Here is a 21,385-nt window from a genome sequence, read left to right on the forward strand (position 1 = left end):
CCCTATTACTTACCTACACCTGAGAAAACTAGTGTAGATACTAGCTTGAGAAAACTTTCTAGAACTTGTGCATTCACAGAATTTTACAGAATATGTTAAAACAGGGACAACTTTTAGGAAAATATAGACTGTGACCTGGAAAAGGTCTAATACCTCTTGCTAATAAAGTCAATGCTTCTTAGAGCTAGCCTACAGGTTAGTTTTTCAATCATACAGATGTCAGGTTTGAGTTTGGGAAAAAAACTTGTTCTGGTATGAAAAGAACACAGGCTTTGGAGTCAGATAAAACTGGGTTTGATTCCTGGCTTTACCACTAACAGAGTAATCTTTGGCAAAACTTAAAAACCTCACTGGGCCTCAATTTCCTCATCTGTAAAATGGGGTAATACAATGCACCTGCAGGGACACTGTGAGGATTAGCAACTATACATGAAGCATCCAGCACTATGCACATCATAGAAGTTTAGTGAGAGAAGCTGCCAGAGGTAGAGTCCTCCTCCTCCTCATTTAATACTGTGCATGGCCTCCCTCCTGTCAACTCAGATGTTAGTAAAATAAACTACAGCAGAGAAAATAAGCAGAAATGCATCTAGAGCAGCCATGTACGCGTTAACTGGTTTCTTGGTCACAGAAGAGTCCCTTAAGTCCATCCCTCCCTACTTCCTTCCTAGACAAAAAGCCAAGCCTGTAACAGAGTAGACATAGAAATTAGCAAAGAGAGGCTGCTGCAGGCAGCTCACTAAGAGTGCGGAGAATATGTGGAAAGGAGAAAGAACAAACTAAAAAAGGCAGACGACAGAAGTTTAAAAAGCAAGCTGCCTAGGACCATTTATTGCAGAGGCATGTAAGATGACACCCTCACTGAGCTGAGAGTATAGCTCTAAGAACACTACTGTTTTTTTTTTTTTTAACACTACTGTTTTAAGCTATTTCCAATCATGCTAGGCTCAATGTAACTACTCTGTTAAAAGAAGGTAGAGAAATTCTGCAAAAACACTTAAAATGTTAAAAGTTTTGGTGCTTAAAAGAATAAACTACAATCTGTGGGGAAAACCTCACTTATGTAGAACAGTTCAAAGACCAACAAAATTAGATAAATATATTTACCGTGTAAAGACATATGGAACGGAGGAGAAATCCCTTACTGCTCTATACATGGAAATACTGGTGCGACGAAATAGTTGAGTAAAACAGTTGTGACTTTTCCACTGCTTTTCTTGGGAAAAAAAAAAGATTCAAGATTCTGTTTTAAGGAAAGACCATTTTCAAGCTGCAGTGATTTGACAGTCAGATTACACATGACATTATGTATCCCTCTCGCCCCCTCTGTTTTTGAAAATTCACAAGTTTCCTTTATTCTCTCTTCATTCCATAAAACAAGTCATTCACTTACTACCAAGAACCCAAAATGCAATGAAAGAAATGCACTTCTCCTTAACGTCATACGTGGCTTGGACATGATTCTTTCAATGAGGTAATAATGAGGACCTAAACTTCTGTCCTGTGAATTATTTTAAATGGATACAAAGGAGGCCTTGGGAGACTCGTTTTTCCTCCCTGATTTTCTCACGCTGGCCTACACCTGACTTGAAGACGTAACAAACTCTATATGAGTTTTAAGCTCTGGAAGAATTTAAAAACTGGAATGTTTTGCTATCTTTTCAAAATAAAGGGGTCAAAGCAACTGACCGTGGAATGCCCAGGTCTCCATGTTCAGAGGGGTGTATTTTAATTGCAGCAGTAGCAGCTGCTACCTAACATCAATCAAGCACTTACCGGGCCAGGCACTGAGCTATGTGCTTTATTATTTCATTGAAAGGGCACAATAATCTTATGAAGGACTATTATTATTTCTATGTTAGAGATGAGAAAATCAAGACTTAGAGAAGTTAAGAATCTTGCCCCGTTTTCAAGGTTAGTAAGTGGCAGAACTAGAATTTGAACCCGGGAGTTAGGTTTAATGTAGTACAAAGGACCAGGTGTTTTATTTTTAGAGTCCATCTGAGTATTAGATTGCTCGCTGCTTTAGAAACTGTCTTCTGAGTATATTAAAGAATATACAAAACAATGAAATAAGAATAGTCATATACTTGCTTTTAGAACTTCATTTCTCTCTCCCACACTTCTCTGTTCTTCTCCCTTAAGTCTTAAGTCAGAACCGAAGGACAGAAGAGTGAAGATAAGAGGTAGGACTGAGTGATTGATTAGTGTTTTCTCCATCTGAAAACAGCTTGCTGAGGTAGCTCCTTTCAGAGCTAACTGATACATACGAACAATTTATTTCAGGCCCTGAAATTATCTCATAAAAGTAAACTTAAAAAAAAATCACTTTTATTATATATTTTTTTACAGGAGGTAAAGGGACCTTAAGAGACTGTCTGTTCAATCCTTGACATTATAGTAAAAGTACTGAGGATTCCCTGTAGATCGTAACTGGGACAAAACCACAATCCAGGCCTTTCAGGGCCTAACCTGTGGCTGTTAACAGGCTGTGTGGCTCCTGTAATATTGGCCCTTAATCTGTACCAGTGAGGTGGCCTGGCTCTGGCTGACAAAGTTTGGACCTGAAGGAGTACTCCACGTGGATATTATTTCTATCTGCACGTGATGGAAGCAAGGGGAAGGGACACACATTTGGAGAAAAGCTTAGAGTGGTCTAATGTGAATACAGTTTGTAATGTGAAACACAAAAAAGAGATCAGCTTCTACCTTTAGCAGATTATGACTCAAAGCACTTAGTCCTTTGCGAATTCTCTAACTATTGTAGAACGATTTCACGTTTAAGTCCACTCTCGTTCAAACATTTGCCAATTCATAAAAGTAACAGACAGGCTTATCTGGATTTATTTCCAGTCTAATCTTTCTATACCAATTGCCCAGATAAGTGTGTTTAAAGTCAAATATCTACAAGGTTCATTACATTTTGGCTGGGCTATATCTCTGATTTCTACAGAGTTCAGAGGGCTATAGATCTTTTAAATTCAATGTATTATAACTATAGGCTGCAATTGTTTGTGGTTCTGTGATTATAAATAAGTAGGTGGAATGCCTTAGAAAGCTTGGGCTTCATTTGAAATTTGAAGACTAGAGGGCTACAGTAATCATTACCCCCTGACTGAAACACTCCACTCGTGTGTGATCTTGGGAGTCATTTAACTCTGCTTGCCTCTCTTTTGCTCTCTATGATAAGAACTCATGCAAACATCACGTAACGTATCTAAAGTGCTGTGAATACTCCAGAGAAAGACACTGTACCAAGACCTTTTAAAGCTACTCCCCAGTATCCAAAGGGAGGTGAACCTAAACATAAATAATTGAGGATTTTAATTCCACGTAACTTACCTATATCGCTCCTCCTGTAAGGCCTGCATTATTAATGAGTAGTCCCTCTGATAATGTTCCTTGAGGGTCTCAAAGGAGTCCTCTAGTCTGGCCTGGGTCTCCCGGATCTCCTGGATCTCATGTAGTAGTGCATCAAATCCTGAGCTCTGCATGTCCAGGGTGTTTGTTTTGGAGCTGGATGCTCCTACAGCAATGCCTCCAGCGGTGCTGTTGGCTCCCACCGAGCCTGACGTGGCACTAGAACAATCTTCCTCACTACCATATTTGGGGCTGGACTGAAAGTTTGAAATTACTCCCAAAGCCTTTCCCGCATCATCCACTTGCCCTTCCTCTAAAGAGTCCTTCAGGTTAGGGATATTGTCTGCACTGCCAAACTTATTCCGAATTAGTGAAGCGATCTCTCTGGGCTTAGAGACCACGGCCCCTGCTGCTGAATGGGTTGCCTGGGAGAAGCTGGAGAGTCCACCTTTAACACTGTCCACTACACCTTCACTGAAGCCGGTCACCTTTGCTCCCACATCCTTCAGACCCTGGTGCATGTCCCTGAAGACATCCTTTGGCTGCCGGGGGATCCCATTCTGCTCCACCTCTCGGAGCTTCCTATGGTAGTGCTCAAGCTTCTTTTGTAGTTGGAGGATGGTCTGGGCAGATTTCTGGTTCTTCTTCTCAAAAACCTGCTTGATACGAGCGGCCTGCTGCTTGTCCGCACTGTTGGCAAGCTTTAGGTACTCGGCAACGTTGTCGTCCCGGGCTGTTTGTGCAATCTTGATTTGTTCTGTGAGCTTCAGGATCTTCTGCTGCAAGTGAGCAATAGCAGCCTTTGTGCGCTGAGGGTCTGGTGTTCCATCCACAGCGTCTGTGTGGAGGCTGCCATCAGTGCTGGAGGCCACCGCACTGGAAGTCTGGGGGAGGCTGCTTAGTTCCAACCGCTCGATCTAGCATAAAAGCAAGAGGAGGATGTTAGAAGGAGCCCAAAAGGAGTAGCTCTCCAGAATCAATGGGCCCAAATGTATTGAAATTTTACTTACTCAGCACCGATAGCTGACCTAATTCCTCCTGTCCTGTACAAGCCCCATCTCCCTCTTGGATACTGTCCTCATACAAGTACCCTTTGCTTTAAGCATGAGTTCTATTTAAGTCTTTTGCTTTAAGCAAAAAGACTTACACAAGATGTAAACTGGGGGTATTCTTCCTTTGCTAGAGGATTTATTACAGTATTTCTTCAAATAATAAACCTCTCCTAGTGGGTTTAAAGCATGAATTAATTCACAAACATTCAACACACATATTTTTGTTTAGAAGCATATCTATGTACAACAAAGTACATCTGTATTTCAATTTAATTATATATCATCTTAGTATTCAGATATCACTGTATTCCAATTCATGCTTTCAGATTACGGTCATCTGAAAATGTTGGCGAGAAAAGGTAATTTAAGTGGCTAGATATAAAAATCCAATTGTTATCACAGTGTCTTTTTATCAAATCATGTCAAGGTTGATGCAATCATTCTCTCTGTTCTATTAGGGGCACTTAATGGGTAGCTGCAGACAGGTGAAGGAGGGAATGGGAGGGTACTGCTGAAAGGGCAAGGATGAACGTGGTATGCTCTTGAGAGTTAAAATCCCAAATCACAAGTAAATGTGATAAACTCAGGCAAGATAACATAGACACTCAGGGACACAGACAGTAAGAGGTTAGTAATTAACAAGTCAATGACTAAGTTCAGACCTTTTGAAGCTCAAATTTTGGGAGTTCTATCTAGAAAGATTTTTATTAGGCAAGGGACTCCAAAACACATACAATGACTATCCTCTGGTATGCATGAGTGATCATTCAAGGAAGTTGAAGAAAAAGACAAGTTGTTCAGATTTGAAAACTTACACTATAATGCTTCAAAGCCATTAGCCAAAGCTAAGGGGAGGTCATGTTTCTCTAACTCAGGAGAAAGAAGTCCTTCAAGAAGGCGCCCCTGGGTGTGGCTTGTGGTGGTGAATTAGGGAAGGGCCCATGGAAAGAGGCTTTAGAAACTTACTCTCTATTGAGTAGTAACCGAAATAAATAATAAAATAACAATTGCTGGGAAACAAAAATTCCCAGTAGGAGTGACAGTGTACAAGTTTACCATCCCGGAGACTAAGGACACACTCTTTTCCTTGGTTCCCATCTCTAATCTGTCACCAGTAAACAATCTGCTAGGAAGAACTATATGTAGGTTACTCTCATATTTTAAAAAGTTGAATTAATTCTATAATGACAATAATAAAACAAATCTGAAATATTCATGAAATGCTGATAATTAACTTGTCAGTCTAGAGATGCATTCTCCCTTTTTTCATCTTGGCTGTATCTCCTCAGTTTTACTGTCTGAGCACGGACTATGCCAATCTCTAAAACACATTTAGTTCGTTACTGGATTCAATATATTACTACTAATGTGAACAGAAACAATATTATTTTCCTTCTAGATGAACAAATGTGAAATACTGTACATTTAAATAAAAGCAAAAGAATAATTTAAAACTGAAATGAATAACAAAAATGACATTGGCTCCACTAATAAAAAGAATATGCAGAATAGTTAGGGACTAGCACAGTAACTGTTTTGTGTCACTTCTCCATCTGTCCTGTTCATCTTTAGGTGCGTGCTAATAAGCAGTGAAAGGGCCAGAGGGAAGGCAGCAGAAGAGAGGATGAGCCAGAGTTCCAGATAAACCAAGTCGCCAAGACTTGCAAGAGAAGCTCCTGGAAACCCACTCTCTTCAGTTCCTTCGGTTCACTCTCTTAAGCTGTACAGAGTTCCCATTGTGTGATTTTCTTTCTGAATGGAATTTCAGATCCCATAACTATAGTATGTAATGTGACCCTGATTGTGTACTTATGCTTAATAGCTCAAAATCTACCACAGTATAAAAGGAAAGCAATATGAAACGTCTCTGAGCTTCCCTGGTGGCGCAGTGGTTGAGAGTCCGCCTGCCGATGCAGGGGACACGGGTTCGTGCCGCGGTCCGGGAAGATCCCACATGACACGGAGCGGCTGGGCCCATGAGCCATGGCCGCTAAGCCTGCGCGTCCAGAGCCTGTGTTCCGCAATGGGAGAGGCCACAGCAGTGAGAGGCCCACATACCGCAAAAAAAAAAAAAAAAAAAAAAAAAAAAAAAAATATATATATATATATATATATGAAACGTCTCTAGATCTAAGACTACAAGCTTATGCATGGTCTAGTTTTCTCAGGTTCTTTCTTATTACTTGAATATCAACTTATATGCATTCTTGTTGTCTAAAGAAGTGTAGACATGGAAATCAAGTTTAACTGTTACCCTGGAAGGACAGAAATTGATCATACTGCTCAAAAGATGGCTTTGGGACTAGAATCAAGGTTTGTTGTTGTTTTCTAAATTATTATTTATTTATCAAAAAATAGTTGATTTACAATGTTGTGTTAATTTCTGCTGTACAGCAAAATGATTCAGTTACACATATATAATACATTCTTTTTTTTATTATATTTTTTTCCATTATGGTCTATCACAGAATACTGAATATAGTTCCCTGTACCATATAGTAGGACCTTGTTGTTAGAATCAAGGTTTGATTACATCTCTAAAATTGAAAAAACCTGAATAAAGTTTCAATATAATTATTTACAAATCATCAGTTTAGATGTGTCTTTATTTCCCTGCACAGTAACTACAGAAATAAACCAGACTGTCTTTACTCCGACTTCTGTCCTACCTGGCTGTTCGGAGCCCCACTATGTCCTTCCAGTGTGTGACTCCCACTTAGAATCATCAATATGGCTGCAAGAGCACAGCTGACAGAATCCACTGTCCTCGGCCTTGAGAAAGAAAGCTAACCCACAGCTTCAGCAGGAGGGTAGTTTACACTTGAAACCATGAATCACTGGATTACTCAGTAACTCCTCCCAATCCTGGCAGGCACTGTTCTTAGAAAGGAAGGCGAGAGAGAGCAGGAAATCAGCAGAGGAGAGGAGGGGAGGGGAGGGGAGAGAAAGAGGAGGAAAGAGAAAGATATATTGAACTACAGAATTATAGGACAGGGGTTGTGCATACTCTCTCGGTATCTTTTGAATTATGAACCAAGTCCTTGGTGGCCTGAATACTTAGCGCTGGAAGGGCCTGACTTAGCTTTGAGTTGTGAACGTACCAAGTGAAAAGTTCTCTTTTCCAACAGTCTTTGCTAGCATACTAGGCTATCCACATAAAACAACATAAAATTAGATTCCTACTTCACTCCAGACAAACAACTATTGCAAATTTGAAATGTGTAATTGCAAATGTGAAAAGCAAATTTAAAACCTTTTAGAAGGCAGTACTGGAAAATAGGAAAGGGTTTTCTTATACAGGAAAAGGCATAGATCAGAAAAACAAGACTATTAAGTCTGGCTACATTTAGTGTAGCAGTGAAGCATGGATTCTGGCATAAACTGCTTGGGTTGGAAACTGGCTTTGCTACTTACTAGCCATGTGACATTGGGCAAGTTATTTAACCTCTGTCTATATGCATTTCATCAACTGTAAAATATGGATAATACTAATGCCCATTTTCAGAAGACTGTTGTGAGGAGGAAGTGAATCAATGAACATAAAAACTCTCAAAACAGTATCAGGCACAGTGTAAGCTGTTAGTACTGGCTATTATTTTTGTACCATGTAAGTGGTTCTTTTTGAAAAATTCAAATATTAAAAGATTCCAGAATATACTTCCTTGCAAGATCTTTCACATTTCAGGCATAAACTAGGGGATACGAAGAGCCTGAACCCAAGGAATAATGTAATTCAACATTACATAAAGTAACAATAGTCATCTTTCTTGACAGTTGGTCTTGTGGCTAGGCAGCTGGTTGCCTAATCTTCCAGTTCTCACAATAACCCTACAAAGTAGACACTGTTATCACTAATTTACAAGTGAACTGACTGTGAGGTGCCTCCTACTACCTTATCACTTGGCAATTTGACAACAGCAGCAGCAATATCACCCTCACAACAGGGTTTCCTATGACCATACTCCCTGAAGGGCTTTCAAATCTAATCATACCCACTAAATAGCAAGCAGCAGCCCACTTATTGCTGAGGTTAGAATTAATTTGTATAGAAAAAGCTAGGACCAAAAGTCAGTCAGTTAAACATATTTTGACTACTTATTATAAGTTAGGCAATATGCTACAAGGCTAGAGATATGGTCAGAAGCCACAATTAATATCTAACTGTTGCTATAACAAGCAGCCTATACTGCTTTGTTTGTACTTTGTCTCTTACTATTGAGAATTCATTGTTGAAATTATCTATTCACTGATCTGAATTAACTGACCAGAAAACAGCCCAAGAGAAAATTTTCAACAGCTATACCTCAAAACACTGATTAATCAAGGACAGAACTGGAGCCATCTACGGCAGAGTTTTGATAAAGCTTTATAATGGCTTTCAATTTTCATTTGCAAATATATTAAAGATCTGTCGACTTTCTCTAAGTGGATTAAAGTGTTAGAACACAGCAGGACCCAGCTCTGAGAACAGTGGAAACGGCAACACGGTGGAAGGGGCACTTTCAAGAGTAAAAGGACCTGGGTTCAAACCTGACTCTGTCACCTCACAGCTGTGTGTCTCTGGGCCATCTACTAGTTCTCTTTGAGCCTAAGTTTTCTCTTCCATACAATGGGGCTATCATTTTCTCATGAGATTATTTGAAAAGATGTTAAATGTGTGTTATGCCTGCCAAGCGAGGTAAGCATTCAAGAAGTTACCTTTTTCTATTCCTTACCTGGTTCATTACTCAAAATCCAAGATATGTATATTTTTAGCTAAAAAAGATTCAGAAATCCCTGACTTGACATTGCTATCTTCAATAAAAGCCACAGTCCCATTCTGCTTACTTAGTATGATGAAGTCATCTTATCTATGCTTTATAGAGTATTGTCTCTCTCAGGCAACCTCATACTCTGCACATTAAATAATCCGTATCTTTTCTGAGAAAATGAAGAAGGAATTTTACGATAAAAGAAGAAGGGGTTAGAGAGTGAGGAAGTCTTTGTAGTTAATCTGAAAACAAATACAAGCTTGACTATCTTGGTTTTTTTGAAAGTGTATCTTTTCCAAAGCCAATTTCACAGAATGGGTTGTGCCGTCGCCTGTGCAAGTTGACGCTGGGGCACCTGCAGACCACTGTTCTGCCAAATATTTTCTCAGAGATACAGTAGCCATGTTTCGAATCAAAATTGGAGTGTATGGTTCAATTCAAGTACACTTAGTGGGGGCAATAAGATAGAATATTTGATTTGGGGGAGGCCACTCCCCAAATCCAATACAAATGGTAATCCCTAGAGAGTCTTAATCTCGGCCCTAAGAACCACACAGGAATCTACCTTCTAATCGATAATAAACATGAACAGGCTCTGGTTGGTCTTATAAGCTTTTCTTCTTCTGCCAGGCGGATTGTGTTGAGAACATAAAACACAAGAAAGAGTCCTGCCTTAGGTGTTACACAGCTCTGGATCTGAATTTTGCATCATCTCCTTCAGGCTTGCCTTTCCACCTCCCCCATGTCTCATCCCTAACAAAAATAAAAGAAACCCCACAGTCTATCAGCACTTTGTGAAGAAAGTATATCTTAATCATGACAATGTTTTTTCACCCATCTCCACAGTCTCACTGTAGAAACAAATGCCCTTCCCTCCTCACAGTCAGCACAACTCTGTTGAGCAAATTTCTCCTGTGCGATTCTGACCGACGTTGAGTTTGCCATGCTGTGAAATGGAGAGTAGATCTCAAGTGGGTGTAAAAGAAAATAAAAATAGACTAAATTCCACTATCCCACAGCAAGCAAGCCTTTTCTCTAAGCATTCCATATTCTGCTTTGGACCTAAAACCAAGATTCAGGTCATAGTCTAAAAAACAGGCCTTTTCAGTTGTCATAAAATTTTTCCTTAATTTGATAAATAATTCTTATACAGACCGAAGAGTTTCCTATAAGTTCTAGGAATCACCTTTGCACTTTTTTTTACAGAGAACTTTAGTACATGAAACAACCCTAGGTTCCGTGGAGATGTGTCTGGATCACCACAAAGGGGAATAGTGAAGCCAAGTGAGCAGGACTCCTGGAACCCTGATTACCTCTTCTTTCATTTATTTTATATGGGTATCCTGGGAAATTTTTGCTTAGAAAAAGAAAAGGAAACAATGTTTTATTGCTTATTTTTAAAAAGTTTGACAGGGATGCAAGGATGGTTGAACATCTGCAAATTAACCAATGTGATAGACCACTCTAACAAAATGAAGGATAAAAATCATGTGATAATCTCCATAGATGCAGGAAAAGCATCTGACAAGATTCAACAGTCATTTTTCATAAAAAATTCTCAATAAAATGGGTACAAAAGGAGGATATGTCAATGTAATAAAGATCATATATGACAAACCCACAGCTAACATCATACTCGATGATGAAAAATAGAAAGCTCTCTCTCTAAGATCAGGAACAACACAAAGATGCCTACTCTCACTATCCTTATTCAACATGACATTGGAAATCCTAGCCAGACAATTAGATAAGAAAAAGAAATAGAAGGCATCCAAATTGGAAAGGAAAATGTAAAACCATCACTACTTGCACATGATATGATTTTAAACACAGAAAATCCTAAAGATTCCAAAAAACTACTAGAAATAATAAACGAATACAGTAAATTTGCAGGGTACAAAATCAGTATTGAAAGATCTGCTGCATTTCTATGCACTAATAATGAACTAGCAGAAAGAGAAAATAAGAAAACAATCCTATTTTCAAACACAACAAAAAGAATAAAATACCTAGGAATAAATTTAACCAAGGAGGTTAAAGACCTGTACACTGAAAACTATAAGACGTTGTTTAAAGAAATTGAAGAAAACACAAAGAAATGGAAAGATATTCCACGCTCATGAACTGAAAGAATTAACATTGTTAAAATGTCCATACCACGTAAAGCAATCTACAGATTCAATGCAATCCCTACCAAAATCTCAATGACATTTTTCATAGAAATAGAACAAAAAATCCTAAAATTTGTACGGAACCACAAAACACCCTGAATAGCCAAAGCAATCCTGAGAAAAAAGAACAAAGCTGGACATATCACACTCCCTGACTGCAAATTATACTACAAAGCTTTAACAATAAAAACAACATGGTACTGGCAGAAAAACAAACATACAGATCAACAGGACAGAATTGAGAGCCCAGAAATTAACCCACAATTAATTTATGACAAAGGAGCAAACAACATACACTGGAGAAAGGACAGTCTCTTCAATAAATGGTGTTGGAAAAACTGGACAGCCACATGCAAAAGAATGAAACTAGACCACTATCTTACACCATACACAAAAAATTAACTCAAAATGGTTTAAGGATTTGAAAGTAAGACCTGAAACCATAAAAATCCTAGAAGAAAACATAGGCCTTATAGTCTAACATGGGTCTTGCAATATCTTTCTGAGTATGTCTCCTCAGGGAAGGGAAACAAAAGCAAACATAAACAAATAGCACTGCATCAAACTAAAAAGCGTCTGCACACCAAAGGAAATCATCAACAAAACAAAAGACAACCTAATGAATGGGAGAAAACATTTGTAAATGATATGACCGATAAGGGGTTAATATCTAAAATATATAAAGAGCTCATGCAACTCTACAATAACAACAACAAAATACAAACAATCTGATTAAAAAATGGGCAGAGTGGGACTTCCCAGGTGGCGCAGTGGTTAAGAATCCACCTGTGTGTGTGTATGTGTGGTGTGTGTATACACATACATATACATACACACAATGGAACACATACATATACATACACATATACACAATGGAATACCACTCAGCCATATAAAAAGATGACATCTTAACATCTGTGACAACATGGATGGACCTTGAGGGTATTATGCTAAGTAAGTCAGATGGAGAAAATTTCACTCATATGTGGAATAAAAAACAAAATAAAACAAATAAATGAACAAACAGAACAAAAACAAAACACGTAGATATAGAGATTAGATTGGCGGTTACCAGAGAGGAAGGAGGGTTGGGGGAGGGCAAAATGGGTAAAGGGGGTCAACTGTATGGTGCCAGATGGAAACTAAACCTTTGGTGGTGCACATGAAGTAGTGTATACAGAAGTTGAAATACAATGTTGTACACATGAAACTTATGTCAAGTTACAGACCAATGTTACAGCAATTAAAAATACACACACACAAAATCGCACTCAAAAAAAGTTTGAAAAATCATTGATACACAAGTAATACTCATGACAAGAATCCTGGTCACTTGTGAATTTGGCACTACAGTCTAGTTTGTCTCAAACTTCCCTTTTCTATTGAGAACCACTTAAGGCCCCACTCTCTTTTCTACCACCAGCACTTTTCAGGTCCATCTTCATCAAAAACAAAGTTTTAAAATCACTTCATGGGTGACGTGCACTGAAATGTGAATTCTGGTGGGGTTTACTCTCTAGCTTTGTAGCTGAAGATCCTACCATGTGCAAAATTTTGACAAAAAAACTATATCATGGATCACTTGGAAATAATGGAAACTTTAAATCTATATATGCTAAGGGTCAAAACTATAATTTGGTTCTTCTGACATGGCACACTGTTTCACACTTCCAGGCTTCTGCCCACAAGGCTCCCTCGGCCAGTCCAGGGTATATTCTCCTTTCCTTTTCTGGCTGAAGGAAACCCAGTTCAGGCATAACCTCCTTCAGGAAATCTTTCCTGACAACCTCCCTCTCCCAGCTGGATTAATGGCTCCTCCTTTATATTCTTTTTTCTATGTTTCTGTACCACTTGTCCCTATCACATTATGCTGAAATGACTGCTTGAGTGTGTTGCCTCCACTGACAGTTCCTGAGGGCAGGGGTCACATCACATTCATCTTTGTGCCCCAAGAAGGTACCACAATGCCTTGGACAAAGAAGATATCAAGTAAATGTTCAATATAAATGCTCGCCAGCATCTCCTTAAAATGATTCTTTTAGATCTCATATGCCATGCAGTGACTCAGCCTATGTTACTCTGAATGGAAAAAAGGTCAGAATTTTTGTAAGAAAAATAGCTTCCAACAGATGATATTCATCCCTCCAAGGCTGCTGAGGAAAAACTGCTGAGTTGAATATGAGTTTAGATTATTAACATCCTAAATGGCCAACCTGTTCCAACCCCACTGCAAAATATCCATTATGGAATCTAGGCCTGTTGCTCAGAATTGCTTTGTCACAGGAGGACTGATTTCCTGGCTTACGTGAAATAGATCATTGAGGATTTGCACTGCCAGATGTACTTCAGGCCCGATGTTTGGATTTAATAGGTTCATGTGAGCCTGGGAGGGAGGGAGGAAAAGGGAGGAAAAGGAAGGAAGAAAGGAAGGAAGGAAGGGAGGGAGGGAGGGAAGAGAAAGAAAGAAAGAGAGAAAGAAAAAGAGAAAGAGAGAAAGAAAGAAAGAATGAAAGAAAGTTAGTCCATAAGGAGCCTACAAAATCACAGCATCAATGGTGTAAGTATAAAATTATATTCCGCTTTGTTATGGTTAGGAGTTTTTTTACAAGCACAGATTCTTTGAGCTAGAAAGGAACCAAACAGGTCATCCAGTGAGCCATGGCCGCTGAGCCTGTGCATCCGGAGCCTGTGCTCCACAACGGGAGAGGCCACAACAGTGAGAGGCCCGCATACCGCAAAACAAAACAAAACAAAAAAACTCATATAAAACCCATGTGTGGATAAGCCAATTTGTAAAACTGCCACCAGTGAGTTCCCCTTTACAAGTTAATTCCCTGCAAATACTTTTATGACACAGTCTAATTAAGACAAAAGATTTCTAAGCCTCAGCTTAATCCTATTTATTTCAAGCAATTCTGATAAAACAAATTCTAAAAAGCAATGAAAGAATTTGGAAAGCTCCATGGGTTTGTGATAATCTGGCTGTCTCTGAACTGGCTACTGTTAGGCTTGTTAGCTTGTGAAGAGTAAAGGCTCTAAGCAGGGGCTGTCCAAACTGTATATCCCCAATTCCATTTTATGGCTTAATTACTCTTCTTTCTATTAAAATGGTCTTAAATATCATTTATTTGCTAACGGCTTCCAAATGCATACCACAGCCCATACTTCCCTTAACTCTAGACTCATATATCCAACTACCTACTCAATATCTCTACTTGGATGTCTAACAATCATTTCAAATTTACTATGTACAAAACTGTGGGGCTTCCCTGGTGGCGCAGTGATTGAGAGTCCGCCTGCCGATGCAGGGGACGCGGGTTCGTGCCCCGGTCTGGGAGGATCCCACGTGCCGCGGAGCGGCTGGGCCCGTGGGCCATGGCTGCTAAGCCTGTGCGTCCGGAGCCTGTGCTCCGCAACGGGAGAGGCCACAACAGTGAGAGGCCCGCGTACTGCAAAAAAAAAACAAACTGAGTTCCTGACATCCCACAAACCTGCTTCCCCTGCAGTCTTTCCCATCTCAGATAATGGCTACTTCACTGATCCATGGGATAAGATCCAAAGCCTTAGTGTCATCTTCAACTCCTCTTTCTTTCTCATACCTTACCCAGTTAACATTAATAAAGACAGATGCTAATACATATAGTATAGTACTTACTGTGTGCCAGGCACTGTTCTAAGTTCTTTTTCCGTTTAGTAAATTGTTCAGTTCTCACAATGACACTACAAGATGAGTATTATTATTATCTCTATTTTATAGCTAAGAAAACCAAAGCATAGAGAATTTAAGTTGTCCAAGATCACAAAGTAAAGAAGCAGCAAAGCCAATGTTCGTACCCAGATAGTCTGGCTACAGAGTCTGCGTTGTTACCCCCTATGCACACTACACTGCCCCAGCAAAATGTTTTGGGCTCTACTTGCTAAAGAGATGCAGAATCTGACTACTTCTCACTATATCTCAACTGCTGCCACCCTGGTGTAAAACACTATCAGCTCTTGCCTGGACTACTGCAATGGTCTTCTACACCATTATTGCAATAATATTTTTATAATCAATTATATCAAGAGCAGCCAGAGTGGTCCTTTAAAAATGTAAGTCAAATCACAACAGTCTTTTACATCTAAAACTTTCCAGTGGCTCCATAACTCAGAGTAAAAGCCAAAGCCCTTACAATGGCCTAAATGACTATGATCTGGCACCTGCCCCACATCCATAATCTCTCTGACTCCACCTCCTACTACTTACTCATCCCTTCACTCCACTGCCACCAGCTACAATGGCTTCCTTGCTACTCCTAGAATGTGCCAGGCATGCACCATTTCAGTGCTTTTTCACTTCGTGTTCCTTCTGCCTGGAACACCCCTCCCCAGACACCTGCATGGCTTACTCTATCTACCTCTTTTAAGTCTCTGCTCCAATGTCACCTTAGTAGCGAGGTCTTCCCTGACACTGTATTTAAAATTACAGCCTCTGCTTCCATTATGAACTCCCTATTCTAGCTTCTAGACTTCTTTTCTCTCCATAGAACTTTTTACCTCATGACATATATTTTGATATATATCAACAAAAACTAGAATGTAAAGTCCACGAAGGTAGTGATTTTTGTGTTTTGTCCACTTCTGTTTCTCTAACACCTAAAACTGGGCATAGCACTTAGTAGCTGCTTAAATGTTTCCCGAATGAATGAAATTATTTCCTATTCACTTACCTATTCAGAAACTATTTTGGGTACTGGCTATTTACAATTCTCTTTCATTACAACCTAAACTGTTTTTGTTTATTGTAATACCAAGAGGTCTTAACAAGGTTATTTATAACTTTATCTGCATTATAATAGGATCCTATTAAATCAAAGACTGACTTCTAATGCTCCTTGAAATATCTTACCGTCATACATTAAGAATATTTGGCTCACTATGGAAAACCATGTGGAGGTTCCTCAAAAAACTAAAAATAGAGTTGCCATATGATCCAGCAATCCCACTCCTGGGCATATATCCAGACAAAACTATAATTCAAAAAGACACATGCACCCCAACATTCATTGCAGCACTATTTACAATAGCCAAGACATGGAAACAACCTAAACATCCATCAATAGATGAATGGATAGGAAGATGTGGTACATATATACAATGGAATACTACTCAGCCACAAAAAGAATGAAATAATGCCATTTGCAGCAACATGGATGGACCTAGAGATTATCATACTAAGTGAATTAAGTCAGAAACAGAAAGATAAATAGTGTATGATATCACTTATATGTGGAATCTAAAATATGACACAATTGAACCTAGCTACGAAACAGAAACAGACTCACGAATATAGAGAATAGACTTGTGGTTGCCAAGGGGCAGGGAGTTGGGGGGCGATGGAGTGGGAGGTTGGGATTCGCAGATGTAAGTTATTATATATAGAATGGATAAACAACAAGGTCCTACTGTGTAGCACACGGAACTTTATTCAACATCCTATGATAAACCGTAATGGAAAAGAATAATTAAAAAAATGTATATATATGTGTAACTAAATCACTTTGCTGTACTGCAGACATTAACACAACACTGTGAGTCAATTATACTTTAATAAAAATTTTTTAAAAAATATTTGGTTCAGACATCAGACATTTTTCAATTCAAAAGCCTTATGAATTAAATGCCCAACATTATTACTTTCCTATGTGAACTATTTGAACATTTCTAGGATTATCTCACTAGGTTTATTCCTCAGATAGGTATCTTCTGAGGCTATGAAAGCTCAAGGTTCAATCCGCCATATACATAAATCTGATGATGACAGTCTTAAATGTACTAGTAATTGAATGTTTACTATGTACCTGGTGTTGCTGTAAGTGCTTTGCTTATATTTACCTAGTTAACCCTCAAAACAACCTTAGGAAATATATGCTATTATAATCCCCAATTTTACAGCTGAGGAAACTGAATTAGGAGAAGTAAAGTAACAAGGTCACACAATGGTAAGCAGCAGGGCCAGGACTTAAATCCCATAGGATTTGGCTTCAGAGTCCTTGTCCTTAACTACTTCCCTATAATGCTTTTTGTAACAGCCACGATTACCACCAGTTGGATCAACATAAAAAGGAGGCATTGATGATTTCTACAAAGTCAGACTCCAGATGGGAATCCCATATTTAGGATTACAACCCCCTTCCTAAAGTCTATTAAATATATATATTATATATATGGAGCATGAAGTGAGGTACTACTGGAGCTATCCAGATAGTAGTAGTATGGCACTGTCCCAAAGCAGCTAACATAAAGGGAAGTACAGGCAAAAAGTAATTTAACATTTCCATGATCTTTAAAAACTGATGACTCTCAAGATATTAGATAGTCTACACAGCAGGTATTCAAACTTTATATGTGTATCTGCTTTATTCTACTGTACAAAAAAGCAGCTATGTTCTCAAAATTAAGTACAAATTCTAAGAAAGGTAAGAGCCTAGAGTATCACTTGTCAAAGATTTTATATATTCTTTAATGAACAGAATTGATCTGAGAAGAGTTTATCAAGAGTGCAATAATGATCTGTCCCTCTGTTTAAATAAATTTATCTTAAAGTAATTTTTATTTAGTTGCAAGTAATCAAATCATGGTAGAACTACAGTCATTCCTTTGTGATATGAGGTTTAGAGCTGCTTAGATTTTTCTCATTCAAGATCTGTAACGACAATGGATGATATATAAACCAACGTTCTCAAATAGAACATAAGGGATACAATCTAGTTCATATTCCCAAGTTATAATGGGACAACTACGACTAAAAGAAAGGTCTAAATTAAACACATCTATAAAAAAAAGCATAAATATGTGACTGGTATAAATTTCAGAGGGTAGTCCAATTGTCTCTCAGGTTTTTAAATGGAGGTATCTATAACTCCTAAAAGGGGTAAGAAATCACTGAAATTCAGGCTTCCAAAGAATGAAAATCAATACATACAAATATTAACTGAGATAATAGGAAGGAAATTCAACTATTTAAAGATGTCTGAAGAGACAAATTGAATGCTTAAGCCTCTGTGAAAGAATTACTTAAATGGGAAGGAGCCAACCTTCATAACTTGTTTCTGCATTTCTACACTCTGTTCCCTGGGGGGAGGCTTGCTCAACTGTGGACAGTGCTATCCTATCAGAGAGCACTAGGAAATATGTGGGTCACGCCTCCTGCAACGCACAGTCTTACCCAGTCTTAAACGCCAATAAGTGACCTCACTGAAAAAAGTACTGCATGGGTTCTAGAATTATTCCAGAGAATGGGAAAAGAGGAGACACAGCGAACAAGATCAGCTATGAATTCTGGTCCTTCCTGTCTTGGTCAATTCTTTCACGTGTGATAAGTAACAGCAAGATTTCAGTTTTTCTGATAAATTACAAATAAAGTAAAAGTAAAAAAGTATGTGATGAAAATGAGTAGCTTAGGGATTTTGCGTATGAAAGGAAGAACTTTTCTACTATGTAGGTAGAAAAGTTGTATGTAGGTATCTATAAGGTACAAATGTAGGACAGCCTTGAGAAAATCAGTAGATAGATGGACTTCATGGTGCTATGAGACTAAGGAAGCAGGGTATAGAAAAGATCAAGGCTTCTACTATTTAATTAATTTTGCAATTATCCTTTGTTCTTCTTATCTAACGTACTGAATAAAGGTGGAATCCCTGCTCTCAAGAAACACATAACCTAGTTGGTGAGACAGAGAAATGAAACAGGTCTGATTAAGTAAATGATATGGTAGATATGAAGGTAAAGTACTTCTTGAATACAGGAACGGAGAGGGAACAGGGAAGGCTTCTTGGAGGAGGTGAAAAACGAAATGAGCCTTGAAGGAAGAAGTTTTTGATAAAAATGAGAAGGGGTAAGGAAAGGCATTTCAGGTTGACCGCCAGTATGAGCAAAGGCCCAGAAGAAGGAAATGTAATAGTCTCTTCAAGACGACTGAATGGTTCATGAGACTGTAAAAGTATGGCACAGGATCGGGCTATGGTGGGAGATAAGCTCCCAAGGTAGGTCTAAACTTTTGGACTTTATTCCGAGGATATCACTAAAGGTTTCCCAATGGTAAAAGTAGTACAATCTCCTTTGGAATCTAGATGTACAGATCCAAAGGGCTACTTGACTATATCAAAATCTACATGACCAAAACCAAACACTGTGATCCTTCTCTAAACCTGGTTCTCTTACAGTATTCTATATCTCAGGGAACGCATTACTAACCATCAGGTTACACAAGCCAAACCAAACCATGCCAAAGCCCAGGAATCATCCTTGACATCATCGGCCTTCTACCTATATCCCATCCAATATCAAGTCCTATCTATTTTACTTTCCAAATTTCAGTCAAATTATAATACTTCCCACCTATCTCTACTTATTTGTACCGTCAAACTCTTAGGACAAAATCTTGTCCTCTCAGGACTTCCCTGGCGGTGCAGCGGTTAAGAGTCTGCCTGCAAATGCAGGGGACACGTGTTCTAGCCCTGGTCAAGGAAGATCCCATATGCCGCGGAGCAACTAAGCCTGTGTGCCACAACTACTGAATCTGTGCTCTAAAGCCTGCAAGCCACAACTGCTGAGCCCGCGCTCTAGAGCCCACGAGCCACAACTACTGAACCTACACGCTGCTACTGAAGCCCGTGCGCCTAGAGCCCGTGCTCTGCAACAAGAGAAGCCCACGCACGGCAACGACAAGTAGCCCCTGCTGGCTGCAACTAGAGAAAGCCCGTGAGCAGCAACGAAGACCCAACGCAGCCAGAAATAAATAAATAAATACATAAATTTATTTTAAAAAAAAGATTAAATTGAGGAACAGAAGAACTATTAAAAAAAAAAATCTTGTCCTCTCTCTCCTGAATCACTCGCCCTGACTGATCTAGCTGCATTCATTTAGGCCCTCAATTAAACTAAAGAATTAAAAGAAGAAGAAAAATAAGGAAATCCTAAATCACCCAATGCTTAAATTATTTTAGTAGCTTTCCACACTCTTAAAATATTAAGAACAAGAATGTGAACTTGGTCTATAACGTCCTATGTGATTGATTGGGCTCTGGACCTCTCTCTAGCTTCATCTTATAGCATGCTCCTCTCACTCTAGCCACACTGGCCTTTTTTAGACCCTGCTGCGCATCCTGTTTCTTCTCACTGTGGATGAAGAATTGTTGCTCACCATCTGCCTCTACAAGGATGAAGTCACTAGCCACCATAATCGCTGACCTTCAACACATCCTGAAAGGAGCCAGGGCAGAGATCAGGAATGAGGCACTCTGTGCTCCGGGAAAAACTGGCAGAACAGGGCTTCAGATCGTTAGATATTTTTCAGATTTTATGATCCCAATTTCTTGCATCTTCTCATATTTAGAAAAGCACTTAAATCATTAATGGAGGCATCTGCTCCTTGTGACTAGTGGCAACTTTCTGTCAACATGTGTGCTTGACTGCATGAATCCCCCTTCACCAAAATCACATATATACTGAACTCCCCACCTACCTCTTTGGAGTAGTTCCTCACAGCTATCTGAGAGGCTGTCTCCCAGGCTATAGTCCTCATTTTGCCCCAAATAAAACTTACTTCACAACTCTGATGTTGTGCATTTTTATTTTCAGTCGACATCAGCATAGGGTCTTTACACATGTAATACTGCCTATTGTCATTTCTTCAACTCTCAGCCAGGCGTTTTGCTAGGCGCTTTGGCATATATTGACAAAAAAATAAACTCTCTGCCTTCATGACACTTAGGGCTGAGTGGGGAAAAGTGGCGGAAACAGAAAAACGAGTAATCAAATAACATAAATTGTGAAAAGTGCTGCAAAGAAAAGGAACACAGTGCTGTGAGAAAAGGAATAATTTAAGGCCGAGAAACCTACTTTAGATTGGGAGGTCATAGAATAATTCTTTGAACAGGGGCATTTAAACTGAGTTCTCAAAGATAGAAAAGGAAGTTTTTACTTTAACTGGCCCACAAATGAAAAGATGTATTAATACTGTAGGTTTCATGTGCCAAGAAAATATAGAATTTGGAATTTTAACATAATCAAG

At 39.0% G+C, this 21,385-nt stretch overlaps 1 protein-coding gene across 13 annotated transcripts in view; it reads right to left on the bottom strand.

The window, feature by feature from the left end:
- TMCC1 (transmembrane and coiled-coil domain family 1) overlaps window positions 1–21,385 on the bottom strand; it is a 221,290-nt gene that overhangs the window by 18,399 nt on the left and 181,506 nt on the right. For 8 of the 13 annotated variants that reach the window (XR_016394766.1, XR_016394767.1, XM_089919767.1 and 5 more), the window contains one exon: window positions 3,343–4,277. Coding sequence is in view for 11 of the 13 variants with exons in the window: in XM_089919767.1 (XP_089775893.1) it covers window positions 3,343–4,277 (935 nt within the window). In the remaining 2 variants the exon portion in view is untranslated. Of the gene's footprint in view, window positions 1–1,107; window positions 1,244–2,094; window positions 2,147–3,342; window positions 4,278–21,385 lie in introns of all 13 variants that reach the window. The other 5 variants (XM_089919769.1, XM_022562786.3, XM_089919772.1 and 2 more) reach the window with 3 other exon arrangements.

This window comes from Delphinapterus leucas, chromosome 10 (genome assembly GCF_059928025.1).
Source record: "Delphinapterus leucas isolate spDelLeu-1000000601 "Yukka" chromosome 10, BTC_Dleu_Yukka2, whole genome shotgun sequence".
Classification (NCBI taxonomy): Eukaryota; Metazoa; Chordata; class Mammalia; order Artiodactyla; family Monodontidae; genus Delphinapterus; species Delphinapterus leucas.